Source organism: Aulonocara stuartgranti (genome assembly GCF_965226115.1).
Source record: "Aulonocara stuartgranti genome assembly, chromosome: 1".
Lineage (NCBI taxonomy): Eukaryota > Metazoa > Chordata > Actinopteri > Cichliformes > Cichlidae > Aulonocara > Aulonocara stuartgranti.
Genome location: NC_138939.1, coordinates 30,149,597 through 30,171,531, shown reverse-complemented (window position 1 = coordinate 30,171,531; position 21,935 = coordinate 30,149,597). Strand labels below are relative to the sequence as shown.

The 21,935-nt window shown below is 44.6% G+C and overlaps 1 protein-coding gene across 2 annotated transcripts in view; it reads right to left on the bottom strand.

Moving 5' to 3' along the window:
• Positions 1-21,935, bottom strand: part of adamts7 (a disintegrin-like and metallopeptidase (reprolysin type) with thrombospondin type 1 motif, 7) — a 93,790-nt gene that overhangs the window by 8,161 nt on the left and 63,694 nt on the right. The window contains exons 19-23 of one of the 2 annotated variants that reach the window (XM_082526421.1): positions 19,852-21,621; positions 19,411-19,563; positions 16,597-16,770; positions 15,503-15,649; positions 14,684-14,846 (exon numbers count right to left, since the gene is read on the bottom strand). In XM_082526421.1, coding sequence (XP_082382547.1) covers positions 14,684-14,846; positions 15,503-15,649; positions 16,597-16,770; positions 19,411-19,563; positions 19,852-21,621 — 2,407 coding nt within the window. Of the gene's footprint in view, positions 1-14,683; positions 14,847-15,502; positions 15,650-16,596; positions 16,771-18,884; positions 19,294-19,410; positions 19,564-19,851; positions 21,622-21,935 lie in introns of those variants that run through there. The other variant, XM_082526422.1, reaches the window with a different exon arrangement.

Here is a 21,935-nt window from a genome sequence, read left to right as displayed (position 1 = left end):
GATTTTGATGACGATGCCTGATTGCATTGGGCTCCCAGGAACATAAAAAATAGTTTTTATTCAAATGCCATAAAGTTTGAAACACATGAGGGAACCGTTGTCCTACATTGTGATTTCAAATTGAAGACTTTTTTTCCTCTCACGTCAAATGAAGAAACGGAAAATGTTTCTGCTTGGTCTGTGGAGTTCAACGGCAGCTGGAGAATCGTTTCATGTTTTTGTGGCCTCCAAACTCCTCCACTGGTGAATGATATACCATTTCAGTAAAGTATGCATGCTCTCTGAGGGGCATGTGGGCTGCTAGTTTGCAGATGAAATTGAGGAGCGGACCCCACTCCCACGCCCTGCCCCATATATGGCACTTATCTATTATGTACTCCAAGTTTCGGTATTTGGATTTTAATTTTCAGTAAAATATGACAGATATTATGAAACCAAGACAGATACTTTTGCATGCAAAAAGTTATATGAAAACTTCATTAGTATCCTGCATTAACTCTGTGCTTTGGGAAAGTTTGTCTGCAGACAGACGCTTAGACTGTATGTAGGTCATGCATCTGCTTGACCTCCCACTATTCTCCCTGTGGCCTTTCCCAGACAACATGCACAGACCGCAGAACTTATGTCACAATGTTGCTGTGCTGGCCTACAAAATCCCTCTGCCCTGCCCTGAAGATACAACAAACAGCAAACAGCACATGTCTACTGAAGCAACAGTCCAGCATTACTTCAAAATGAACTCGAGACTGACAGATCCCCATCCAAAGACCAGCACCCTCTTATTTACCTAACATTATAATTGTTGCTGCCGTCATAGGCAACTCTCGCATTTAAGTTCATTTTATTAGATAGTTAAGGTTAAAACAATAAGTAGGTGAAATAATAAATAAATAGTAATTCATGTTTTGTTGATTAGATTTATATGTTTAAATGTGTTATTTGTGCTAACTGTGCAATTAGGATGGAACCTTTTCTATAGTTCCGTCTGTTGTTGCAAAGAGGGCTTTTTTTTGGCTGTCACACTCAGCAAGCTAATTAAGAGAAGAGCCGCGAGGTTTGCACGTCTACAGAAAGTTATAAGAGAGTGCTTTTTTGGAACTCCCCACGATGTAAAGATGAAAGTTTATTCCCTTTGAGTGAGGCCAATGAGATAAATGTTTTATTTTGTTTATTATCGTTGTATGTAAATACGCGAGTGTTGCGTGATATTCCAGTGCAATTACCGCAGTTTGAGGTGTAATGTGTACTTTATTGATCATTTTGTTGGAATGTCTCATCAGATATAACACTTAAGGACTTTATTAAGAATATTCATTTAAGTTTGTATTTCTTTTAGTTCTGATGGCATTCTATCAGCTGTGGTGGACATCATTACATGTTGAGGCATGTCGCAGAATCCTCCTGTCCAAAATAAATGTCAGGTTAAACGCAAAGAACAAGTTGAGCTTTAATAAGACTCGAGGGGAGTAACAATAATAGCTAATCTCTCTGAAAGAAGTGGTGTGCCATTTAAACAGACAAACAAAACCACAAGAAATATAACCTGCAGGCTGTCAATACTTAATGAAAACAAAGCGGCAATTAATGTTTATGCTTACAAAAAGTAAATGAAAGAAAAATCTCCAGGTTTAAGTGTAAATTATGATCCTACTTCAGGCTACACTCATACCTTGAAGTAGGCCTTATATCTTGGGTTGCTTTGAAGTTGTGATCGTGCAAAGCACAAATGCAATTCACTTATGACAACATGACAATAAATAAATAAATAAAGTCAAGATGAGAGAAGTGTCTTAAAAAATTGGCAAAACTGTGTCACTGACTCCGTGCTAGATCTAGATTTCACAGAAAAATATCTATTTCTAGCACATCATCAATCTGCTGCCACTTTTATCAACAAGAGCACAGTGAACCCTGAGAGGCTGACAGAAGAATGTTTGAAATTAAAATGTAAATAAGCTGTTTAATAACCAGCAGATTACCCGTAAATGTACACTATAGATGGCATATATGGAACTTAAATAAATAAATAAATGGGGAAAAAAAGTACATGTGTAAGTTTTTGATGCATCACATACAGGTTTCTAATGTTCTGCTTACAGGTAACGTTCATTTTAATGCTATACTGTGGAGGTAAACACAGACGACACGAGAGCTCTCGATAAACACTGCTCGTTTATTACTCATCACCACAGAACTGAACACTTTCCCTCCAAAACACAGCAACAACACTTCCTGAGAACTGGGTGTGAGTGGAGCCCTCCAGTGGTCCACCACACATGCCCCCCCCCGAACACCCAGTAGGGTCATCCCCTAGTCCAGAACCCTTGCTTTAATTAAACGTCCAGAACGGCTGAACCGGGGAGGTGGAGAGCTGGCGGAGGGGAAACGAGGGCCAGGCTGGCACGGGCGGTTAGGAAAAACTGAAGGTAGCTCGGGCCCCGCCAGGTGGGGGGCGCTCCCAGAGGAAGAAGCAGGGTTGTCCAGTCCAGTGGAAGGCGGGCGGCCACGGCGGGGGGCCTGAGCCGGCACCACCTGGTCATCCAGAAGCACATGTGCTGGTTTAAGTCTGTCAATAGAAACAGCCTCCTGCCGACCCCCAAAATCCAAAAGGAAATGCTTCCGGCCCGGTTGAATAACCCGAAAGGGGCCGTCATACAGTGGACGCAGCGGAGGCCTATGAGCGTCATGCCTGACAAAAACAAACTGCGAAGAGTCCAACGACCTCGGAACAAAGGTGTCAGGCACACAATGGTGCACTGGGCCAGGAAGAGAAAACGAGTCTCTTGGGGGACGGAGAGATAGCACGGAGGGAGCGAAGCACGGGGGTGGGCTCTCAGGCAAGAATTCCCCGGGGACCCGGAGGGGCTGACCAAGGACAAGTTCAGCCGGGGAAACCCCAAGGTCTTCTTTAACCGCGCAGCGCAACCCCAGTAAAACCCATGGAAGGCGGTCAACCCAGTTGCCATCTGTGAGAGAAGCGCGGAACGCGGCCTTAAGCGACCGGTGGAAACGTTCGCACATCCCGTTGGCCTGCGGGTGGTACGCAGTGGTGCGGTGGACCTTGACCCCCAGGCCGTCAGCCATGGCAGACCAAAGCTCGGAAACGAACTGGGGGCCCCTGTCTGAGGTAATGTCGGCGGGGGGACCGAAACGCGAAACCCACGTTGACAAAAATGCCCTGGCCACTGCTGCTGCTGTAGTGGACGCCAGAGGCACTGCCTCAGGCCAGCGGGTTGTGCGGTCCACTACAGTCAAAAGGTGCGTGAAACCTTGTGACTGCGGCAGAGGACCAACCAGATCCACATGCACATGATCAAAACGCCTCCCTGGAACGCGGAAGGATTCGAGGGGCGCCTGTGTGTGCCTATGGATCTTAGCGCGTTGGCATGGGATGCACGCGGCTGCCCAGTCTTTCACCGATTTACGAAGGCCCGGCCAAACGAACCTAGAGCTGACCAGCTTGACCGAGGCCCGGACGCCTGGATGAGAGAGGGCGTGTACGGAGTCGAAAACGCGACGACGCCACGAAAGGGGAACTACAGGGCGTGGACGGCTGGTGGAAACATCGCAAAGCAGGCTAGGCCCGCCGTTCCACAAGGGTCTGTCCTCCAGTACAAGGCCCGTTTGCGCAGACCGAAGGGCAAGGACGTCCGGGTCGGCCTGTTGGTCAGCGGCCATAGCCTCAAAGTCTATGCCAACATAAACAGGAGAAACCAGCACGCGGGATAGACAGTCAGCCACGCAGTTGGACTTACCAGCCACGTGCTGAATGTCCGTTGTGAACTCGGAAATGGCTGCCAACTGGCGCTGCTGGCACCTGCTCCACGGATCAGAGACCTTGGACATCGCGAATGTCAAAGGTTTATGATCGACGTACGCGGCGAAGCTCCGACCCTCGAGAAAAAAACGAAAATGCCGTGTGGCGAGGTGTAGGGCCAGCAACTCCCTGTCAAAAACGCTATATTTGCGCTCACTGTCTCTAAGCGTGCGACTAAAAAAAGCGAGCGGTTGCCAGACACCGGAGACCCGCTGTTCTAACACTGCGCCCACTGCCACGTCCGACGCGTCGGAGGTCAACGCAATCTCCGCCGACGGAAACGGGTGGGCCAGCAGGGCGGCGTTTGCCAGCGCGGTCTTGGCCCCAGAAAATGCCTGGATGCGTTCAGGGAGCCAATCAATCGGGTCCTTAGCTGTTTTACCCTTCAAGGCAGCATAGAGAGGCTGCAGCAGGTGCGCAGCTCTGGGGAGAAAGCGGTTGTAGAAATTGACCATCCCCAAGAACTCCTGCAGCGCTTTAACGGACGCAGGACACGGAAAAGCCGAAACAGCCCGGACCTTGTCTGGCAACGGAACCACACCGTCAGCGGAAATGCGGTGGCCCAAGAAATCCAGAACCGGCAAGCCGAACTGGCACTTGGAGGGGTTGACGATCAGGCCGTGTGCCGCCAAGCGCTGGAAAACCTGATGCAGATGGGACGCATGCTGACTCTCAGAGCAGCTGGCCACCAATATATCGTCAAGGTACACGAAGACGAAAGGCAGCCCGCGCAAAACGGAGTCCATCAACCGCTGAAAAGTCTGGGCGGCGCCTTTCAGGCCGAACGGCATGCGCAAAAATTCAAACAGGCCGAAAGGGGTAATAACGGCAGTTTTGGGGACGTCTTCGGCGCGCACGGGAACCTGGTGATACCCCCGCACCAAGTCAATTTTAGAAAAAATCGAGGTGCCGGCGAGGTGGGCGGAAAAATCCTGGATGTGGGGAATGGGGTAACGGTCATTCTCCGTGACATTATTCAAACGGCGAAAATCCCCACACGGCCGCCACCGACCGTCTGACTTGGGCACCATGTGTAGCGGAGAAGCCCAGGCACTATTCGAGCGCTGCACTATGCCGAGGCGCTCCATTGCGGCAAACTCTTCCCGAGCGACGGAGAGTTTCGCGGGGTCGAGGCGGCGCGCGCGTGCGAACACCGGGGGACCGACCGTCGGAATATAATGTTCAACCCCGTGCTTCGTTGCCGTGTTCGAGAAATTAGGAACAGTCAGTGAAGGGAACTCCAAGAGCAAACGCTGAAAAACATTCCCTGAAGTCACTAAATTAGCCCGATTCAGGGGCTCGATGGCGCGAGTGAAACAGGGCATTGAAGAAAAAGACAGTGCATCGATTAAGCGTCTGTTAGCGACATCGACCAGCAGTCCGTGGGCACAAAGAAAATCAGCGCCCAAAATAGGTACAGAGCTAGCGGCAACAACAAAGGTCCATTGGAAATCCCGACCATGAAAACAAACAGTCACGAACCTTTCCCCGAACGTTGCGATGGGAGAGCCATTAGCCGCAATAAGCTGCGGTCCGCAGCCTGCTGCTAAACTGTCGGCTCCGGACGGGGGAAGGAGGCTCTTCTGGGAGCCAGAGTCGACCAGGAAACGTCTCCCAGAGCGCAAGTCTTCTATGAAGAGCAGTTTTTCTTTGTCGCGGCCGCTACAGCGCGTTGGCGGGGTCCATGTCCCAGGGTCGAAAAAGCGCAAGGCGGCAGGCAGCGGCGCGCTCCGGCGCCAAAACGCTGATGGTAGAAACAGAGGTCCCGTCCGTGGTGTCGCTGTGCCGCGATCTTTGCCGTCAGCGAAGGATCGGGTACGTCGTGGCAGGTCAGCGGGGAAGTGGAAGGCGCCGCCGGCGAGGCTGGAACTAGGTCGTGATCGTGGAAAGTGCGGGTAGCCAGGAGAATACGATCCGCGTCCTCAGCCAGGGAGCAATAATCCTTCGTGCCCAGAAGCGGAGAGTTAGCGAGGCCGGCTCTCACGGCCGCCGGCAGCTGTCGGAGGAAGATGTGGGCGAAGAGGAATCCCCCGTCATCCGGTCCGAGAAGGGATAGCATGTGCTCCATCAGTTCGAGAGCCGTACCGCCACCCAGGCCTGAGAGGGAGAGGAGCTTCTCGGCTCGCTCTGCGTCGGTGAGGGCATAGCGCCGAAGAAGCAGCTCCTTAAGGGCGGCGTACTTCCCTCGGGTGGGTGGGTCCCGGAGGAGAGTCAATGCACGACGGGTGGCTAGCGGGTCGAGAGAAGCCACCACATGGTGATATTTCGTGTCGTCAGCCGAGATGCCACGAAGGGCGAACTGAGCCTCCACATGCATGAACCACGACGGGGGATCGTGAAGCCAAAAGTCCGGCAGCTCGAGCGCCACAGCAAACGTAGCTGCAGCCGGAGGCAGAGAGCTGGCGGCTGCTGATGCATCCAGAGCGGAGTCGGCGCCACCATCGGACTGCAGCATGTTCGAGTCAGGGGTCACCAATGTGGAGGTAAACACAGACGACACGAGAGCTCTCGATAAACACTGCTCGTTTATTACTCATCACCACAGAACTGAACACTTTCCCTTCAAAACACAGCAACAACACTTCCTGAGAACTGGGTGTGAGTGGAGCCCTCCAGTGGTCCACCACAATACGTCTGTTTTGTGAGGGCATATCCTCGAGGATTTTTTAAGCTACTTCTGACAGTACTTGATGAGCTCATACAATCTGGTTGACCTCACCAAAATTAGACTTGAGATGTATAGCGAGTTCAGTAACAAAAACCTGACATATTCAATAAAAGAAAAAAACAGTAAAAAAAGTAAAATTTGATTATTGACGTCCAAGGAAAACATCCATATTAATTCTGCAGTCAGAGTTCATGATCAGGACTTCAGAGCCTCTGCTGTGGTTAAGGTTGTGTGTGTGTGTGTGTGTGTGTGTGGGGGGTGTACGGTAGACTGAGCTCTTAAAAAGAGCATAATTAACAAATCCAAAGGGAGAAAATGCCACGCTGATTTTGTCCCAACGAATGCATCCCTGCTTCTAAAACACGTGTAATGTCCATGTGAAGGATGACCTCGCATCAATTTCATCTCATCTTGGTGAGAAGCACCCACTGCTTCCTAGTAGGATATTAATGACACACAGCCTCGGTAAATTGTCTGGCATACAGGACTCAAAATATATCTTGGTTTCACGCAGCTCCACACATGTTTTTACACGTTTTTATGCCACAGCACAGCGCATTCACAGTGAAAGTCAAAGGGGTTTTTTTCTTCTTCATCTTCCACTCCACGTCTCATCGGATTTTAATTAGAGAAGCTTTTGGAAATCATGAACTGAAATCAATCATGAAAAAAAAAAGGGTTTGATTTTTTGGTTTGATTAGACCATCTGTTAAAATATCACAGTGATAAATTGACATGAATCCAGATTTCGTAAAATTTCAGATGGCTTGTTGTCTAATTCATATCTGAAAAGGTTCCCGCGCTTCCCCATCACTGACCACGCGAACGCACACCACACCTTTGAATTTGTGGCTGGAATTTAATGATCGTAAATCTTATCTTAAGAGATAAAATATATAGATCACTGAAACGCGTCTCCTCCATCGCTTTACATTTCTGTCACGCCTGGTCCCCTGTTAGCAAGAAATGTTTATGATCTATGTCCAGTTTATATTTGTGATCACTCTCGCTGAATGGCACTGAATTAATACCCGTCTCTAAGCTCTGATGTGGAGTGATACTTCAAGTGATTAGACAGGAGAACTGCTTTATGTCACAAGAAATGGGCTCATTTGAACAGATGCAAAAACAGTGGTGCAAGGTCAGACTTAAATCCATTAAAATCTATTATACTGCACACTCCGAATATTTTTTTTGTTCATCATCTTCAGTATTTCCTTCAATATCATCTGTTTAAAAAGGTCATGACTGAAGCTTTGCTGCTTTTATGCTTCCTTGGTGATCCTAATAATTGTTTACAATAACATCCTTTAATGTCATATTTAAAAAAATATCATAAGTCAACATTTAAAGTGTAGTATCATTAGGTTTTCTCCACTTCATGTTAGCTAGCACACAATGAGTCACTGGTTTTAGTTTGATATGCTATAATTACACCCTGATAACGACTGTGTTTAGTCTGTTCCTTCCCATTCCATGCAAGGCCACCTGGGTTGGCTGGAAGACTGTTTACTGTCTCAGCTGAACTCTGGACACGTACACACATACATATACACTGATATGCACACACTCATCCCCACTACCTTTCCAAACGCCTTCGATGCTTATTCCCTTCCGATGCTGCATCCTTTACCCACCCCTGTTGCTTGTCATGTGTTTCTTTGGTGTATTAAGAGTTTTTTCATGTGCTTTGTGCAGAGGTGTTTTTTTCTGTTCTCAAACTGATCTCCCTGCTGGAGCTCAGTCTGGGGGGAGTTATTTTTTTCTCCTTATCTTTCCTCGTGTGGTGCATTTTCCATTGTTGTACCTCTCTGACCTGTCTTCCCCATGTGATGTTTTGTGTAATGTATGTATGGTCGGAGGGTAAGATGGCGCCGCCATTGCGTGCAATAGGTCGGCAGCCTTATGAAATTTCCCCTTGTGGGACTAATAAAGGTATATCAATCAATCATGTGCGCTAGGAGCTGAGATGTTCCTGCTCTGTACTCCAACACCCTGACAGGGCATTAATCAGCTCAAACAGGCTTTATTGACAACAGGGAGGAAAAAATAACCTTTGCCACCATCTGATTACCTTATTCCAATGAAAATCCACAAACACATTATTGACTGTAACTGAGGGTGAAACACAAAGCTAACATGGCCAAATATTTGCTGCCACGTTACACAAGCCTCAAATATTTATCATTACACTTTTACTCCTCTGTGCTCTCAAAATGTCAGCAAAGATGGCATTCAGACTCCAACAGGCTGCCCTCTGAAGAACACTGTGATTTCATTTCTGATATATACAGCAGAAATGCCAAAGAACTGCTGTGGCCCAGATCAAAACAACTGAAAGTAAACGTGCAACGGGTGATTGTTTAATGATAGAAGACACGCATGTAAACAGGAGATGTAGTAGTGATGGACAGTCTTTGGAGGTTAGTGCCTTTTATAAAAGCGTGTTCTACACTAAACACCTTCAGCGCTACTGTTATAGCATAACCAGGTGTGAGTGGGCATGCTTCACCTCAGGTACACACTGAATAGTTGGGAGTGAGAGAACCACTTATGTTATAAAACGGCTGCTATACCTCACTCTGTGTAGGTGACCTTCGTCTACAATCACCTACAGTAATGAGAGGCTATTGTAGAGCCAGAATGTACTTAATAAAAAAGATCGAAAGTGAAAACTTTGATCCAACAAGAATGAGTAAAAAAAAAAAAAAGATGATGCACAGCCAGCAATTCTCCAGTTTTGAATGGAAGCTTTGAATGTAAATATCTCCTTCTTGGCTTCGTTTGAAAAGGAAGTTTCAGTTCATCTTGTGCGTGCCCGGTTAACAAAGAAGGCCTTTCAGGCTAACGTACTCAGTCTTTCCACTTATTTTGTGATGTGGCACCATTAAAGAAACGCTGATAGATCCTCTGTTGCAACGGTTTTTTGTAGATTTGCTTCGATATCACCTTGTATATCGAATGTAGCATCATGTAGCATCATGATGCTAACGGAGTCGTGGCTAACATCGCTAACTCCGGACACAAGCGTGACACTACCGGGATTCCAGCTGCTGCGAGCGGACAGGACCAGAGACAGCGGTAAGAGGAAAGGAGGGGGACTGGCAGTTTTTGTGAACGACAGATGGTGTAACCCTGGGCACATCACTGTAAAAGAGCAACTCTGCAGCAGAGACATTGAGCTGTTAGCCGTTAGCATGCGTCCGTACTACCTGCCCCGGGAGTTCTCGCATGTTATCGCGATAACAGCGTAGGTCCCCCCCTCGGCCAACGCGGATGCAGCCTGTGACTCTCTCCACTCTGTGGTCAGCAGACTGCAAACACAATCACCGAGAGCCCTTCTCATAATATCAGGGGACTTCAATCATGCCTCACTGGACTCCACACTGCCCACCTTCACCCAGTATGTGACCTGCCCAACCAGAGTCAATAAAACACTGGACTTACTGTATGCCAATGCAGAAGAGGCATACAGTTCATCACCTCTCCCTCCCCTGGGCAGATCTGATCACAACCTGGTGCACCTTGTCCCTGTGTATGAGCCCTTAGTGCGCAGGGAGCCACCAGCCACCCGCACAGTACAGAGATGGTCAGAGGAGAGCGAGGAGGCTCTTAAGGATTGTTTTGAGTCGACTGTGTGGGAGGTGATTTGTGATGACCACGGTGAGGACATCGACAGCCTTACTACATGCCTTACTGACTATATAAACTTCTGTGTGGATAACACTGTACCTACCAGGACTGTACAGTGTTTCTCCAACAACAAACCTTGGATTACCCCAGAAATTAAAACCGTCCTCAAGCAGAAGAGGAGGGCCTTCAAATCCAGAGACAAAGAGGAGTTGAAAAGGGTGCAGAGAGAGCTGAGGGGACTGATAAGGAATGGGAAGGAGAGCTACAGGCAGAAGATGGAGAACCAGCTTCAACAAAACAACGTTGGTGAAGTCTGGAGAGGCCTCAGAACCATCTCGGGCCACAAACAGCAGAACTCTCTGCCTGGGAGGGATGTGAGATGGGCAAATGAACTGAATCATTTCTTCAACAGATTTGACTCAGCCATGAGGCAGTCTGCAACATCGGCTGCAGACTCACCCACCCCCACTGCTGCTGTTCCACCTCAGACACTTCACACCTCCTCTATTCACCCTGCTCACTCCCCCCCACCCCCAACAACAGCATCCAATACACACTCAACACAAGGCTCCAGCCTGTCTCTCTCAACCACCCAGGTTAGGAGGGAACTGAGGAGGATTAATGGCAAGAAGGCAGCGGGTCCAGATGGCATCAGCTCGAGGGTCGTCAGGTCCTGCGCGGACCAACTGTGTGGGGTGATGGAGCACCTCTTCAACCTGAGCCTGAGGTTGGGAAGAGTCCCACAGCTCTGGAAAACCTCCTGTGTTGTACCAGTGCCAAAGACTTCACGCCCCAAGGACCTCAACAGCTACAGGCCGGTGGCTCTGACATCCCACCTGATGAAGATCCTGGAGCGGTTGGTCCTGGCTCAGCTTCGGCGCCTAATAAGCTCATCACTGGACCCACTTCAGTTTGCCTACCAGCCTGGCATTGGAGCGGATGATGCCGTCATTCACCTCCTACATCGTTCCCTCGCTCACCTGGAGACCGCTGGAAGCACTGTGAGAATCATGTTCTTTGATTTCTCCAGTGCCTTCAACACCATTCTTCCCTCGGTTCTAAAGGACAAGCTGGTGAACTCTGGAGTGGACCATCACCTCACTACCTGGATCCTGGACTTGAGGTAGTCCAGGATCCAGGTAGTGAGGTGATGGTCCACTCCAGTGAGGAGTGAGGTGAGGTGACCGACCACAGTATGTGAGGACTCAGGGCTGTGTGTCGGACAGGGTCGTCTGCAGTACGGGGGCCCCACAGGGAACGGTTCTGGCTCCGTTCCTCTTCACCATCTACACTGCAGACTTCTCCCACAATTCCACCCAGTGCTTCCTGCAGAAGTTCTCTGATGACTCTGCAATAGTCGGCCTCATCACTGATGGGGACGACAAGGAGTACAGAGGTCTGACCCAAGACTTTGTGGACTGGTGCCAGCTGAACTACCTCCAGATCAACGCCAGTAAAACCAAGGAACTGGTGGTAGACTTCCGCAGGCACAAGCATTCTCCACTGCAACCACTGAACATCCAGGGTATGGACATTGAGGCTGTGGACAGCTACAGGTACCTTGGTGTTCATCTGAACAATAAACTGGACTGGACTCATAACTCAGACGCCCTCTACAGGAAAGGGCAGAGCAGGCTGTACCTGCTGCGGAGACTGTCGTTTGGGGTGGAGGGCCCACTCCTGAAGAAATTCTATGACTCTGTTGTGGCTTCTGCTATCTTTTATGGCGTGGTCTGCTGGGGCGGCAGCATCTCTGCTGGGGACAGGAAGAGACTGAACAGGGTGATCCGAAGGGCCAGCTCTGTTCTAGGATGCCCTCTGGACCCAGTGGAGGTGGTGAGTGACAGGAGAACGGCGGCTAAGCTGTCATCCCTGATGGACAACATCTCTCACCCCATGCAGCAGACTGTGACAGCACTGAGCAGCTCCTTCAGTGGGAGACTGCGGCACCCACGGTGTGGGATGGAGAGATTTCGCAGGTCTTTCCTCCCCACTGCTGTCAGACTCCATAATAAAGACTTTAACTGATCAAGCACACACATCCATACATATGCAATAATACTAAGTGCAATAATCCTTTCTGTCATCGTTGTATTTTTACTCAGTTGTATATAGTATTTGTATTTGTATTCTATTTTTATCTTATTGTATATTTATTTTATTTTATTCTACTGTGTATAGTATTTTATTTTATTCTATTCTTTACAGTTGTGTACTGTATTTATTCTTGTTGTATTCTAGTTTTTGCCTCATAACTTTTGCACTGTCCACTTCCTGCTGTGACAAAACAAATTTCCCACGTGTGGGACTAATAAAGGTTATCTTATCTTATCTTATCTTATATTATTTTGTACTATAAATAACAATTGTAATTGAATTTTATTATTATTTTCATCACTATTTTGATGGCACAATACAGGTGGGAAATTGAGCCAGCTATCTAGCCACGCAAGGCTCAACTGCGAGAAACAGACATCACATAAAACTAAGTCACCCACATCACTGGGTTTGTTTTCTTTTAACCCCTTATGCATTTTGTTCCGCCTTAATGTCACTGGAGATTATGTCGGAATTACAATCTTAACTCATGCTGAAGCTCCACGTAATTGCCATTTTAACCAGTACCCTCACACCCAGAAGAAGAAGCAGTGGTGGATTTGAATTTCATGTAAATTACACATTATTTCTGTCTGATCACGTGTTGCATATGAGTTTGTTCTGTCACAATACATGACGCAGACCTACATTTTGCCATTTGGCGTGCAACTACTGTAAAAAAGCTGATTGGTTCAGCTGGAACAAGAGAATCGTTGCTTTGGAGCGCTTTTAAAAAAAATCATAATATGACATTTTGAGTAATTTAACATGTTTAGAACCAATTATTTGCTATCAAACACAAAAGGAAACACACCAAAAAACAACCCACATCTGCTTCTTAATCAGTTTCCTCTACTTATTTAAAATATCAGATTAGCTCGGGACTGGAGCCGATCACACAAAGATATTTAATGGCTGCAGGACATTGGCAGTGTGTTTTGATCATTCTTAGTTAATATTTCTTTTGTTCATCATCTTCAGTATTTCCTTCAATATCATCTGTTTAAAAAGGTCATGACTGAAGCTTTGTTGCTTTTATGTTTCCTTAGTGATCCTAATCATTGTTTACAATAACATCCTTTAATGTCATATTTAAAAAAATATCATAAGTCAACATTTAAAGTGTAGTATCATTAGGTTTTCTCCACTTCATGTTAGCTAGCACACAATGAGTCACTGGTTTTAGTTTGATATGCTGTAATCACGTGCACTACTCAATAAACCAGTACTATGCTAATAAAAAAAAGGAGCTGAGATTTGATGTTCCTGACAGGGCATTAATCAGCTCAAACAGGCTTAAAATTGAATTAACACTGACATATAATATTTAGGGAAGGTTTAAATAAAAATCCTGTCTTAGTGAGAACAACTACACTTGCTGGCAGCAGCAAAATATAAATCTGTTAATCCTCACAATCTTTTTAATTTAATCTTTTTAATTGAACCGTCTGCAACAGGCGCGCAACAGTCTTTAAGTGCTCTTTGTAATCATTGATTATCACAATAATTCTGTTAGTGTGTTACATAAATAGAGGATTAGCTGGATAATCATTATAATAAACATAAACACACATTATGCAACACTTAATTCCAAAATAGTTGGGGCACCGTGTAAAATGTAAATGGCAACAAATGGATGATTTGGAAACCTCCTGAGAGCAAATTTTAATCACAATCGAAAACATGGTTAAAGTGAGACATTTTACTATTTCATACATAATTTCAGCTCATTTTGAATTTGGCAGTAATATATCCCAACAGGGTTCACTGTGGCATACATAAATGCAGGTTAAACCTTTATTGTGCAGACAAGCAGCCAAAGGTGAACACAATCCAGAAATGCTGTCGTCTTCTCTAGAAAACCATTCTGTCATTAGTTATTTTTATGTTTTTACACTTTTTTAAATTCTGAAAACATGGATGGAAAGAGACCATCTGGCTTGTTCTCAGGCAACAGTCCCTATGACATTTGCAGTTTACAAAAGGGCCATCAGTGCTAAAAGGTATATAACGGCTTTAGAGGAAAATATCCTCCATAATGTCTTTTTCCAGGGAAGGCTGTGTGCGTTTAAGCTTGACAAAGCTAAACAAAAGTGCCTGCTGCAGCTATCGTGGCACGGCTTGGCAGCAGAAGACTCCAGATTCGGAGCATCATGATACAAATAATACGACAAAGAAGACACGGGACTGTTTAGCAGCAAGAATCCTCTATCAAACAAGAGTGGACCAACATTCATCTCCAAAACTCCAGCAGCTGGTCTCCACAACTCCCAGATGTTTACCGACTGAGGGGAGATGCTTAAAATGGCACATCTTCTTAATTTAAACACTGACTGTTTTATATGTTGTACTGTGGACAACATATAAGATTCAGCTTTTATTTACATTTTTTACAGCGTCCCAACTTTTGTGGAATTGGGGAAATATTTAACCAAATAACCATATTTTTTCCTTTCGAACGTACTCACCAGGCTGTACGCTCTCACACTCTTGCGTGTTACACTTTCGGGTGCTCTCAGGCGGTGGCTCGTGGTGACATTGAGCTTGATCAACTTCTCCATCTGTCTCAGCCCTGGTGTCAACACATTTAATAAGTCGATGCTGCACTCCAACTCCGCAAGAAGTTGAACACTGCAAGAAGAGAGGGAAACAATTTTAATGTGTTTTAAAGGCAAGTAAAACAACGTTTATCTTGTACAATAATATCAGTGTTCCCCAAACTCTTCTCCGAGTTTATGATTGACAATTAAGGGCCACATTTCAACTGACACCAGTTAGACTATTACAAGACGTGCAGAACTGCTTCAGCTGTCAGTTAGGAGGATAGTATATTTTTGACATTCTCAATCTAAAAGGTGAATCTGAGAGGCTACACTGCCTCAGCGCTCCTGATTGGCCCCGATTGACTGATTCTGACCTTACTGATTCTCCCTAAACTCTACTCAAACACTTGTGCTCATGTGGGTGTCTCATGAAATCCCCTGAAAGATTCTGGTCGTGTGACCAGGTTACATTGGCAATACACCGTGAATAGTCTGCAATGAACTCTTTTATAGGATTGCAATTTTTGTTTAAGGATTTCTACTTCAGGAAAAAAAACAAAAAAACGCTGTATGAAATGAAGTATGAAATATCCATGATAGCAGGATGGACATCAAATTATTTTGTAGCCTTCTATGCAAGGTAATCATGATCCTTTCGTACCTCAAGCAATAATGCTTCATCAACGACAGGGATGTTCTCGTGATTTTGGTTTTTAAATGCAATCAACAATGCCTTCGTAGTACCTGTCCCCATGATCCGGTAAGCCACTGAGCACAAGGATGGCTATTACATGACTGGATGGTGCTGGGCTCGTGGTCTCTGTCGCATTGATCCTCCTCTGGACAGGTGACGATACGCTGCTGCTGACCTCCTCCGCACACCTCAGAGCACTGAACAACCCAGAGCACAACAGCAAACACATGGAGGCTGTAAATCTCAGTGTTTAGGTTGACTGATTGATTCTGTGGATTTCAGACATTAAACAAATCCAAGGGGATGTTGAAAAATCCACAAAACACAGCACCGAATTTTAAAAAAGAACAGTAATCCCCCCCATCAAAAACACAGAGTACAACAAAAATAATTTGATGGCTTAAGTAAAAATTGAAAATAGATTCCATAAATACGCCACAGCCTGACACCTATAAGGCTCTTTGGTTTTCAGCATCTAGATGTGTAACCACAGCCTTTCATAGCATTGTTAAAAGAAAATAAAGCATCTCGGCTGTGTTACTGGCACAACACACCTACACCAAATCATGACAGCCATGTGGACGCACCTCTATTATCTGTCAACTATATTGAGGAGCATGGCCATATTGTACAAGTAATAGAAGCTCTGCTCTTATACTTTGAAGTGTAAAGCCTTACAGCCTTGACTGAGATGACTGCAAAGCTTAGACGCAAGAAGAAATTTAAATTCAACAAGGAGTTACTACAGATGACATTTAATGCCCTTTTTTCCCTCTAAACTTTCCAAGAAGCTAATTTTTTAAAATTGATTTGATAAAAATTTAATTGTGGAGGCTTCTTCGACATTGATAAGCCATTAACTGTGACCATTTTTGTTACGTAAAGATTATCAGGTAAACCACTTAAAAGAACAAAGTCTTTGTCTTTAACCCTGCAGCCAAAGTCATATTCTTGAGTGCAGGCAATTATAGACAAACACAGTGTGTCTACCAGCTGACTCTTTCAGATTTTTTCTTTTTTCCACTACAATGATAAAATCTAATGTTGCATTGCCTTCAATTTTATTGAATTGAGAAATTTTATCTGTGTATACAGAACTGCTTTTCATCACAAAGTCACTAACCCTTTGTTTTATATTACTGACCTGACCCCAGGAGGAGGTGTACCATTCAAGACATGGCTGAAGGTTACAGGGCATCGTTGTTTGGGGCCTAGAGGACATGGCTCGGCAGTGGAAAGGTCGAAGGGGTCTTTGGTCCCTCAGGTCAAAGCACTGAACCTCCCGCAGTTTAATGCCGCCTTCACAATTCTTGGAGCACTGTGAAAACACATGGCCCAACAATTAGAGACAGAGTAGTCTTCTGGCACATGCGAATTTGACCACGTGTTTTTTGTACCAGCAGACTTGCTGCAGTTTCTCTACATTTAAAGGCCTTTAAGCCAAACTGTTGTCTTTTCCACTTTTTGTTCATCTTTTTTCTGTTGTGCCTGAAAGAGCACATGCCAGTAAGCAGTAACTATGTGTTGTGTTGAGCTTACCAGTAATAGTTTTGTGTAACAGTTGAGAAACGGCTGCAATTTCAGCGTGTTAGCCCATTTTCAATGTAATGTTAGCCTTGAGCTAACTGCTAGATACCTGGGGCAAATATTCAGTAAAGTTTTCGGGATATGTTTTGTGTTTAGGTGAGATGTGCATGAAGTTTAATGACTCAGTGTTTGATATTGTAAAAGCAAGTCAATGACATCATAAATATAACGTGTTGTTTTTTTCTTTCTGTATCACAGTGCTTCTGACAGTAAACACTTAAAACGTACCAGCTGACTCCTGGATGCGGACTTGTTGTTAGAAATCAGCTTCACACCTTAGTGAAGGCAGAAAAGGCACAACTTCACTTACTTCCAAGGTCTGCAAAGAGCAGAAAGTCTAAAGAGGATGAATCACCAGCAACACTTTCAGTATAAAGGGCAGCTTTATTGTCTTGCTCTTTATTAGCTTGTAGCCTTCATTAGGGTAACCCATGAATATAAAGAAGCTTATTTGCAATGTGATTTTAATGTGTTTTTTCCACCCCAGAAAGCTGGTATCTAGTCAGGTTAGTCAATGGATGGCTTTAAAAATGGATTACCAGCAATTCTTGTTGCCTTTAATTTAGTATAACTTAAACCAGATGATCAGAAGTGTATTAATCCATGAAATCTTTAAACAAGCACAACTTTCTTCTCATTGCCCAACCTGTCCAAAAAGGTACAACTTTAACCTATCACTCTCAGTTTTACACAGAGAGCTGGAAACAAGAAGATTTAACACAAACAAAATGATGGTTTTCTTCTGCCTTTTGTACCATTTCCATATGGTGCTCGTTTTCTTACCCAAATCTGCGTTTACAGAACTACACAACTCGATTTCTTCCGTTGTATGGAACAGGTCCATTGCAAAAATATTTTCACATCACTCGTTTCTCTAGTGCTGGTTTAGCTTATTGGGTTGGACAGACGACCCATAAGTATACATGCATTGGTCTTTCTTCTGTCTTCTCTCTTCTACCCCATTACAACAGAGTCAAACTGTCTCTGTATGTATTATTGTAGGGTCTACCTTACAATATAAAGTGCCTTGAGGCGACTGTTGTTGTGATTTGGCGAAATATAAATACAATTGAATTGAATTGAATTGAATTGAATTGGGCACAGAAACAATGGTCTAGCTCTTTTTTAAGAAATCTTTTTGTAAAATGAACACTCGTGTTTACTTGAGGCAGATTTATTTATGAATTGTTTTTTTATAAATATTTTACAAATTAGCAGTTTTCTTAGTAAGCATTTCAGGCTCCAATATCTAACAGCCAGTAATGATATAGATGAAAAACTTGGTTTACTTCTATGAAAAGGTAATATGTCTAAAGTCTGCACTAAGATTGAGAGTATGAATCCATCCTCATGGGGAAAAACAAAGGTGCCATGGCAACAGGATCTAACACTGACCTCCCCGGGGAATGTTTTCATATTTCTCTTTGCATTAAACAAAGTCCGATTCAGTTTAAATTGGTACATCATTTGCACTGGTCAACGGTGAAACTTGTAAAAAAACATATCCTAATGTTACCCCAGCATGTTTACATTGCCACGAAGCTCCAGCTACTGTAGCTCATATGTTTTGGGACTTTGGAATTTTTGAAGATTTTCTTTCAAAGCCCTGTCATTTTTGTGCAGAAAAAAATAACACTGTACATACATCTTCATTTTCAAGGTCTCTTTTTTTAGAGCTCATGGTTCCTGCAGCACAACCAAAAACAATCGCTTTTGCATCTTTATTGGCCTGAAAACATTTTCTCTCTGACAAACCTCCATCTTTCAACATGTGGATGAAAGAAACACTTTCTGTGACTTTTCATGGAATGTGTAAAAAAAGAAAAGGCGGCAAATCACAATGCAATGATGTTTATTCCTTCCATAAATGTATACTAGCTTTATCTTATTCATATCCACCTCCATGTATTATATCAAAGCTGTTTTCTTTTTCTTTCCATTGTGTATCTGTAATCCCAGGGGGTGGGGAACATTGCATCGGTTTGTTTGTTTGTTATTGAAAAACTATAAAATACGACTGCAAAAAAATAAGTCTACAGCCACGTCAGAGTCTGCATGAGGCTGAGTAAACACGACACTGAGCTCAATGCAAACAAAACATCAAAATGCCAACATGCCCACATTTATTACACCAAGCTGTTGTCCAACTTTGAGCTAGAATATCAGACACAAAGCTTTGACTTGCAAATCCAGTCGGAGATATTAGAGTTCAGTCTAGACCAAAGTCGTAGACAAATCACCGTTGCCTAAAATCCTGCCGTAATAAAAAACAGTAAATAGAAAAGTCCACCGTATTACAGTTTTATTTATTTAACTTTTGATTTGTATATGATATATACATATATATGATATATAAAACAAGTAGTCTCACCTTACTCCATTCCCCAATTTTCCATGTAGAGCATGGGCGCAGGTAACACCTCTGGGCAGGTGCGGGCCTCTTTGCGGGATCACAGTCCGACTGTGATCCAGTACTGCAAGTCAAAGTTCTCCAGATAGCACCGAGTCCACAGGTGGTGGAGCACTGCTCGTAAACATAATAACTCATATTAGAATCATTTTGTGCTGCACAATTTGAGGCTGGATGCACAAAGAAAACCAGCACGCACAAGAAAAGCTTGTGGATAAGAACACATTTGAAATTTAGAGATGTTTTCGGTATTAAAGCAGTTTATTATGTACGTTGACGCTTGCTGTGTTAACCCTAGCTCAAATCCTGTCCCTAAAGAATGAAGATAATGCTTTTATTTTGTGTTTTTTATTTGCCTGGAAAATAAAAGCAGGTGTAATGTGTAAATTATTTCATACGTACAGCACTCCAGTTGCCAGCAATCCAGTAGGCAGCTGCAGTGTTTTGTGTGTGGACGTAAGTTTGGACAGATGTTAGGACAGCTGGAACGGTTGGCAAAAAGGCCACAGCAGGTGTGGGCGACTCCGAGTCTTGTGCTGATGTTGTGCTGTGTTGAGGAGTGGCTCCTGAGTTTGTTGAAACCTGGTATGAAGAGCCAGGATCACTGTTAATGCCGCTCCTCACCACGGGTGGAAAGGCTATTTCGTTGTAGTCATAATTCACTACATCAAACAACGGAGCTTGAGATGTGGGATACGTTCCAGTTGTTTTAGTGAACTCTGGCTTTGACGGAATCGGTTTCATCATATGCGTTGGGAAATCAGCTGGAGAAAACTGAGTAGGAGGTATGATTGCTGTTCCAGTTAATGATGTGGAGGCCTCTTGGTTACCTGAGATGAGCAAAGAGGAAACAGGGGGAGGAATGGATTTCTCAGAGGCAGGAAGTGAGGTTGTGCTGAGGTCTCTGTCGGTATCCCGTGAATAATTCTCGGTAGTGGCATATAATGTATCAAAATTAGTCTGATCCGTGTTGACATCATCCATTGTGAAGGCATTTGAAAATAATGTTGACCCACTGGCTTGAGGTATTTCTGCAGTATTTTCATCCAGAGGAAATTCAGTCTTAATCTGAATTGTAGTTTCTGATGTGGGGGGACCTGAAGGTTCTGGACTCTCGACATTATCTTGGTCTGCAGAGATATAGTCATAATTATCATATTCCTTTGTTTCCTGAGCCCCTTCAACAGTAGAGTCAGGAGTATTGATAGCTGTTTGTTGTCTCGGAGTAGAAACAGTCTGCTTTGGAGTCATAGTGACATCCTCAGTGTGATTTTCCTCCTCACTGAAGCTGTCATAGTTATTTTCAGCCTCCTCTGCATATTGCCCCCATTTCACATCCTGTAAAGGCTGCTTTGTAGTGGAACCCAGACTAGGCACTGCACTAATGTTTTCAGGCAGCCACAGAATGCCATGCTTCTCTGCCGCTGGTTTTGATTGCTGAGTTGTAGACAGTAGTGGAGAGTGAGTGGTCGACACAGGCAGAAGAAAATCCTCAGAAAGATAGTCATCCAAGTTTTCAGAATTTGTTTGCAAAACCTCTTTTGCCGCTGCATTTTTACTGTCCTTTGTTACGTTCACTTTTGTGTTCTGAGGATTTTCTGTTTCCAAAGTGTAGGCAGTGGGCTTTGGAACGGCTGAAGTAGCTGTGGGAGTGGCTGCAATTTCTATGTGAGCATCTTCTTTTACACTGTGGGTTGGCTCGACCTCCTGCGAAACACTCAAACCGTGACTGACTGAAATGTTTCCATTGCTCTCAAAGTCATCTGACAAGTCTTCATGGAAGTTGATAAAGTTATAGTCATAGTAAAAATCATCCACCGGGACATAGTTGTCCTGAGAGTGATCAGTATTTTCAATGTTGTTGTGGTAGTGGAAATCTCCCTCAACGATGTCATTAAGGTCGTTATGAACTCTTGGCTGCTCTCTGGTGGTGCTGTACTTGGCAGGAGGTTTGACTTCGGGTATGGGGTTTATTTCATTAAGCACTTCTTTGCTGGACCAGCCACTTCCAGACCAGTCGAAACCTCCAAAATTATCGACAATCTGTGGACATTCCTGGATGTAGCAGGTACTAACAGCTAAAGGTTTCTTTTGGGGGTCACAATCAACCCCTGTGTTTCTAGAGCAGGTAACATTACGGTGACGTACTCCACTTCCACAAGACAGTGAACACTGTAAGAGGGGAAAAAAAAAGAAAAGACCAAAGCATTATTAAGCCATGCAACAGCTCTGTAGATTTACAATGTGCTTAAAAAACATAACAAAGACTATAAAATGTGTAAAGCTCTGTTGGAAAACAATATGATGATGTCTTCCATAGCGCTGGTACCCGCATCAAGCTCAGGTTTAAGAGCTGTTCCAGGACAGCTGGGCAGCACAGGACTTCAGGACCTTAGGACTGATGAGATCAGGGGTCTAGACTTAGTGTAGATGATCCAGCTGTCACCTCACCAGTCATGACAGCCATGTGTCTAGGCAGGTTAATC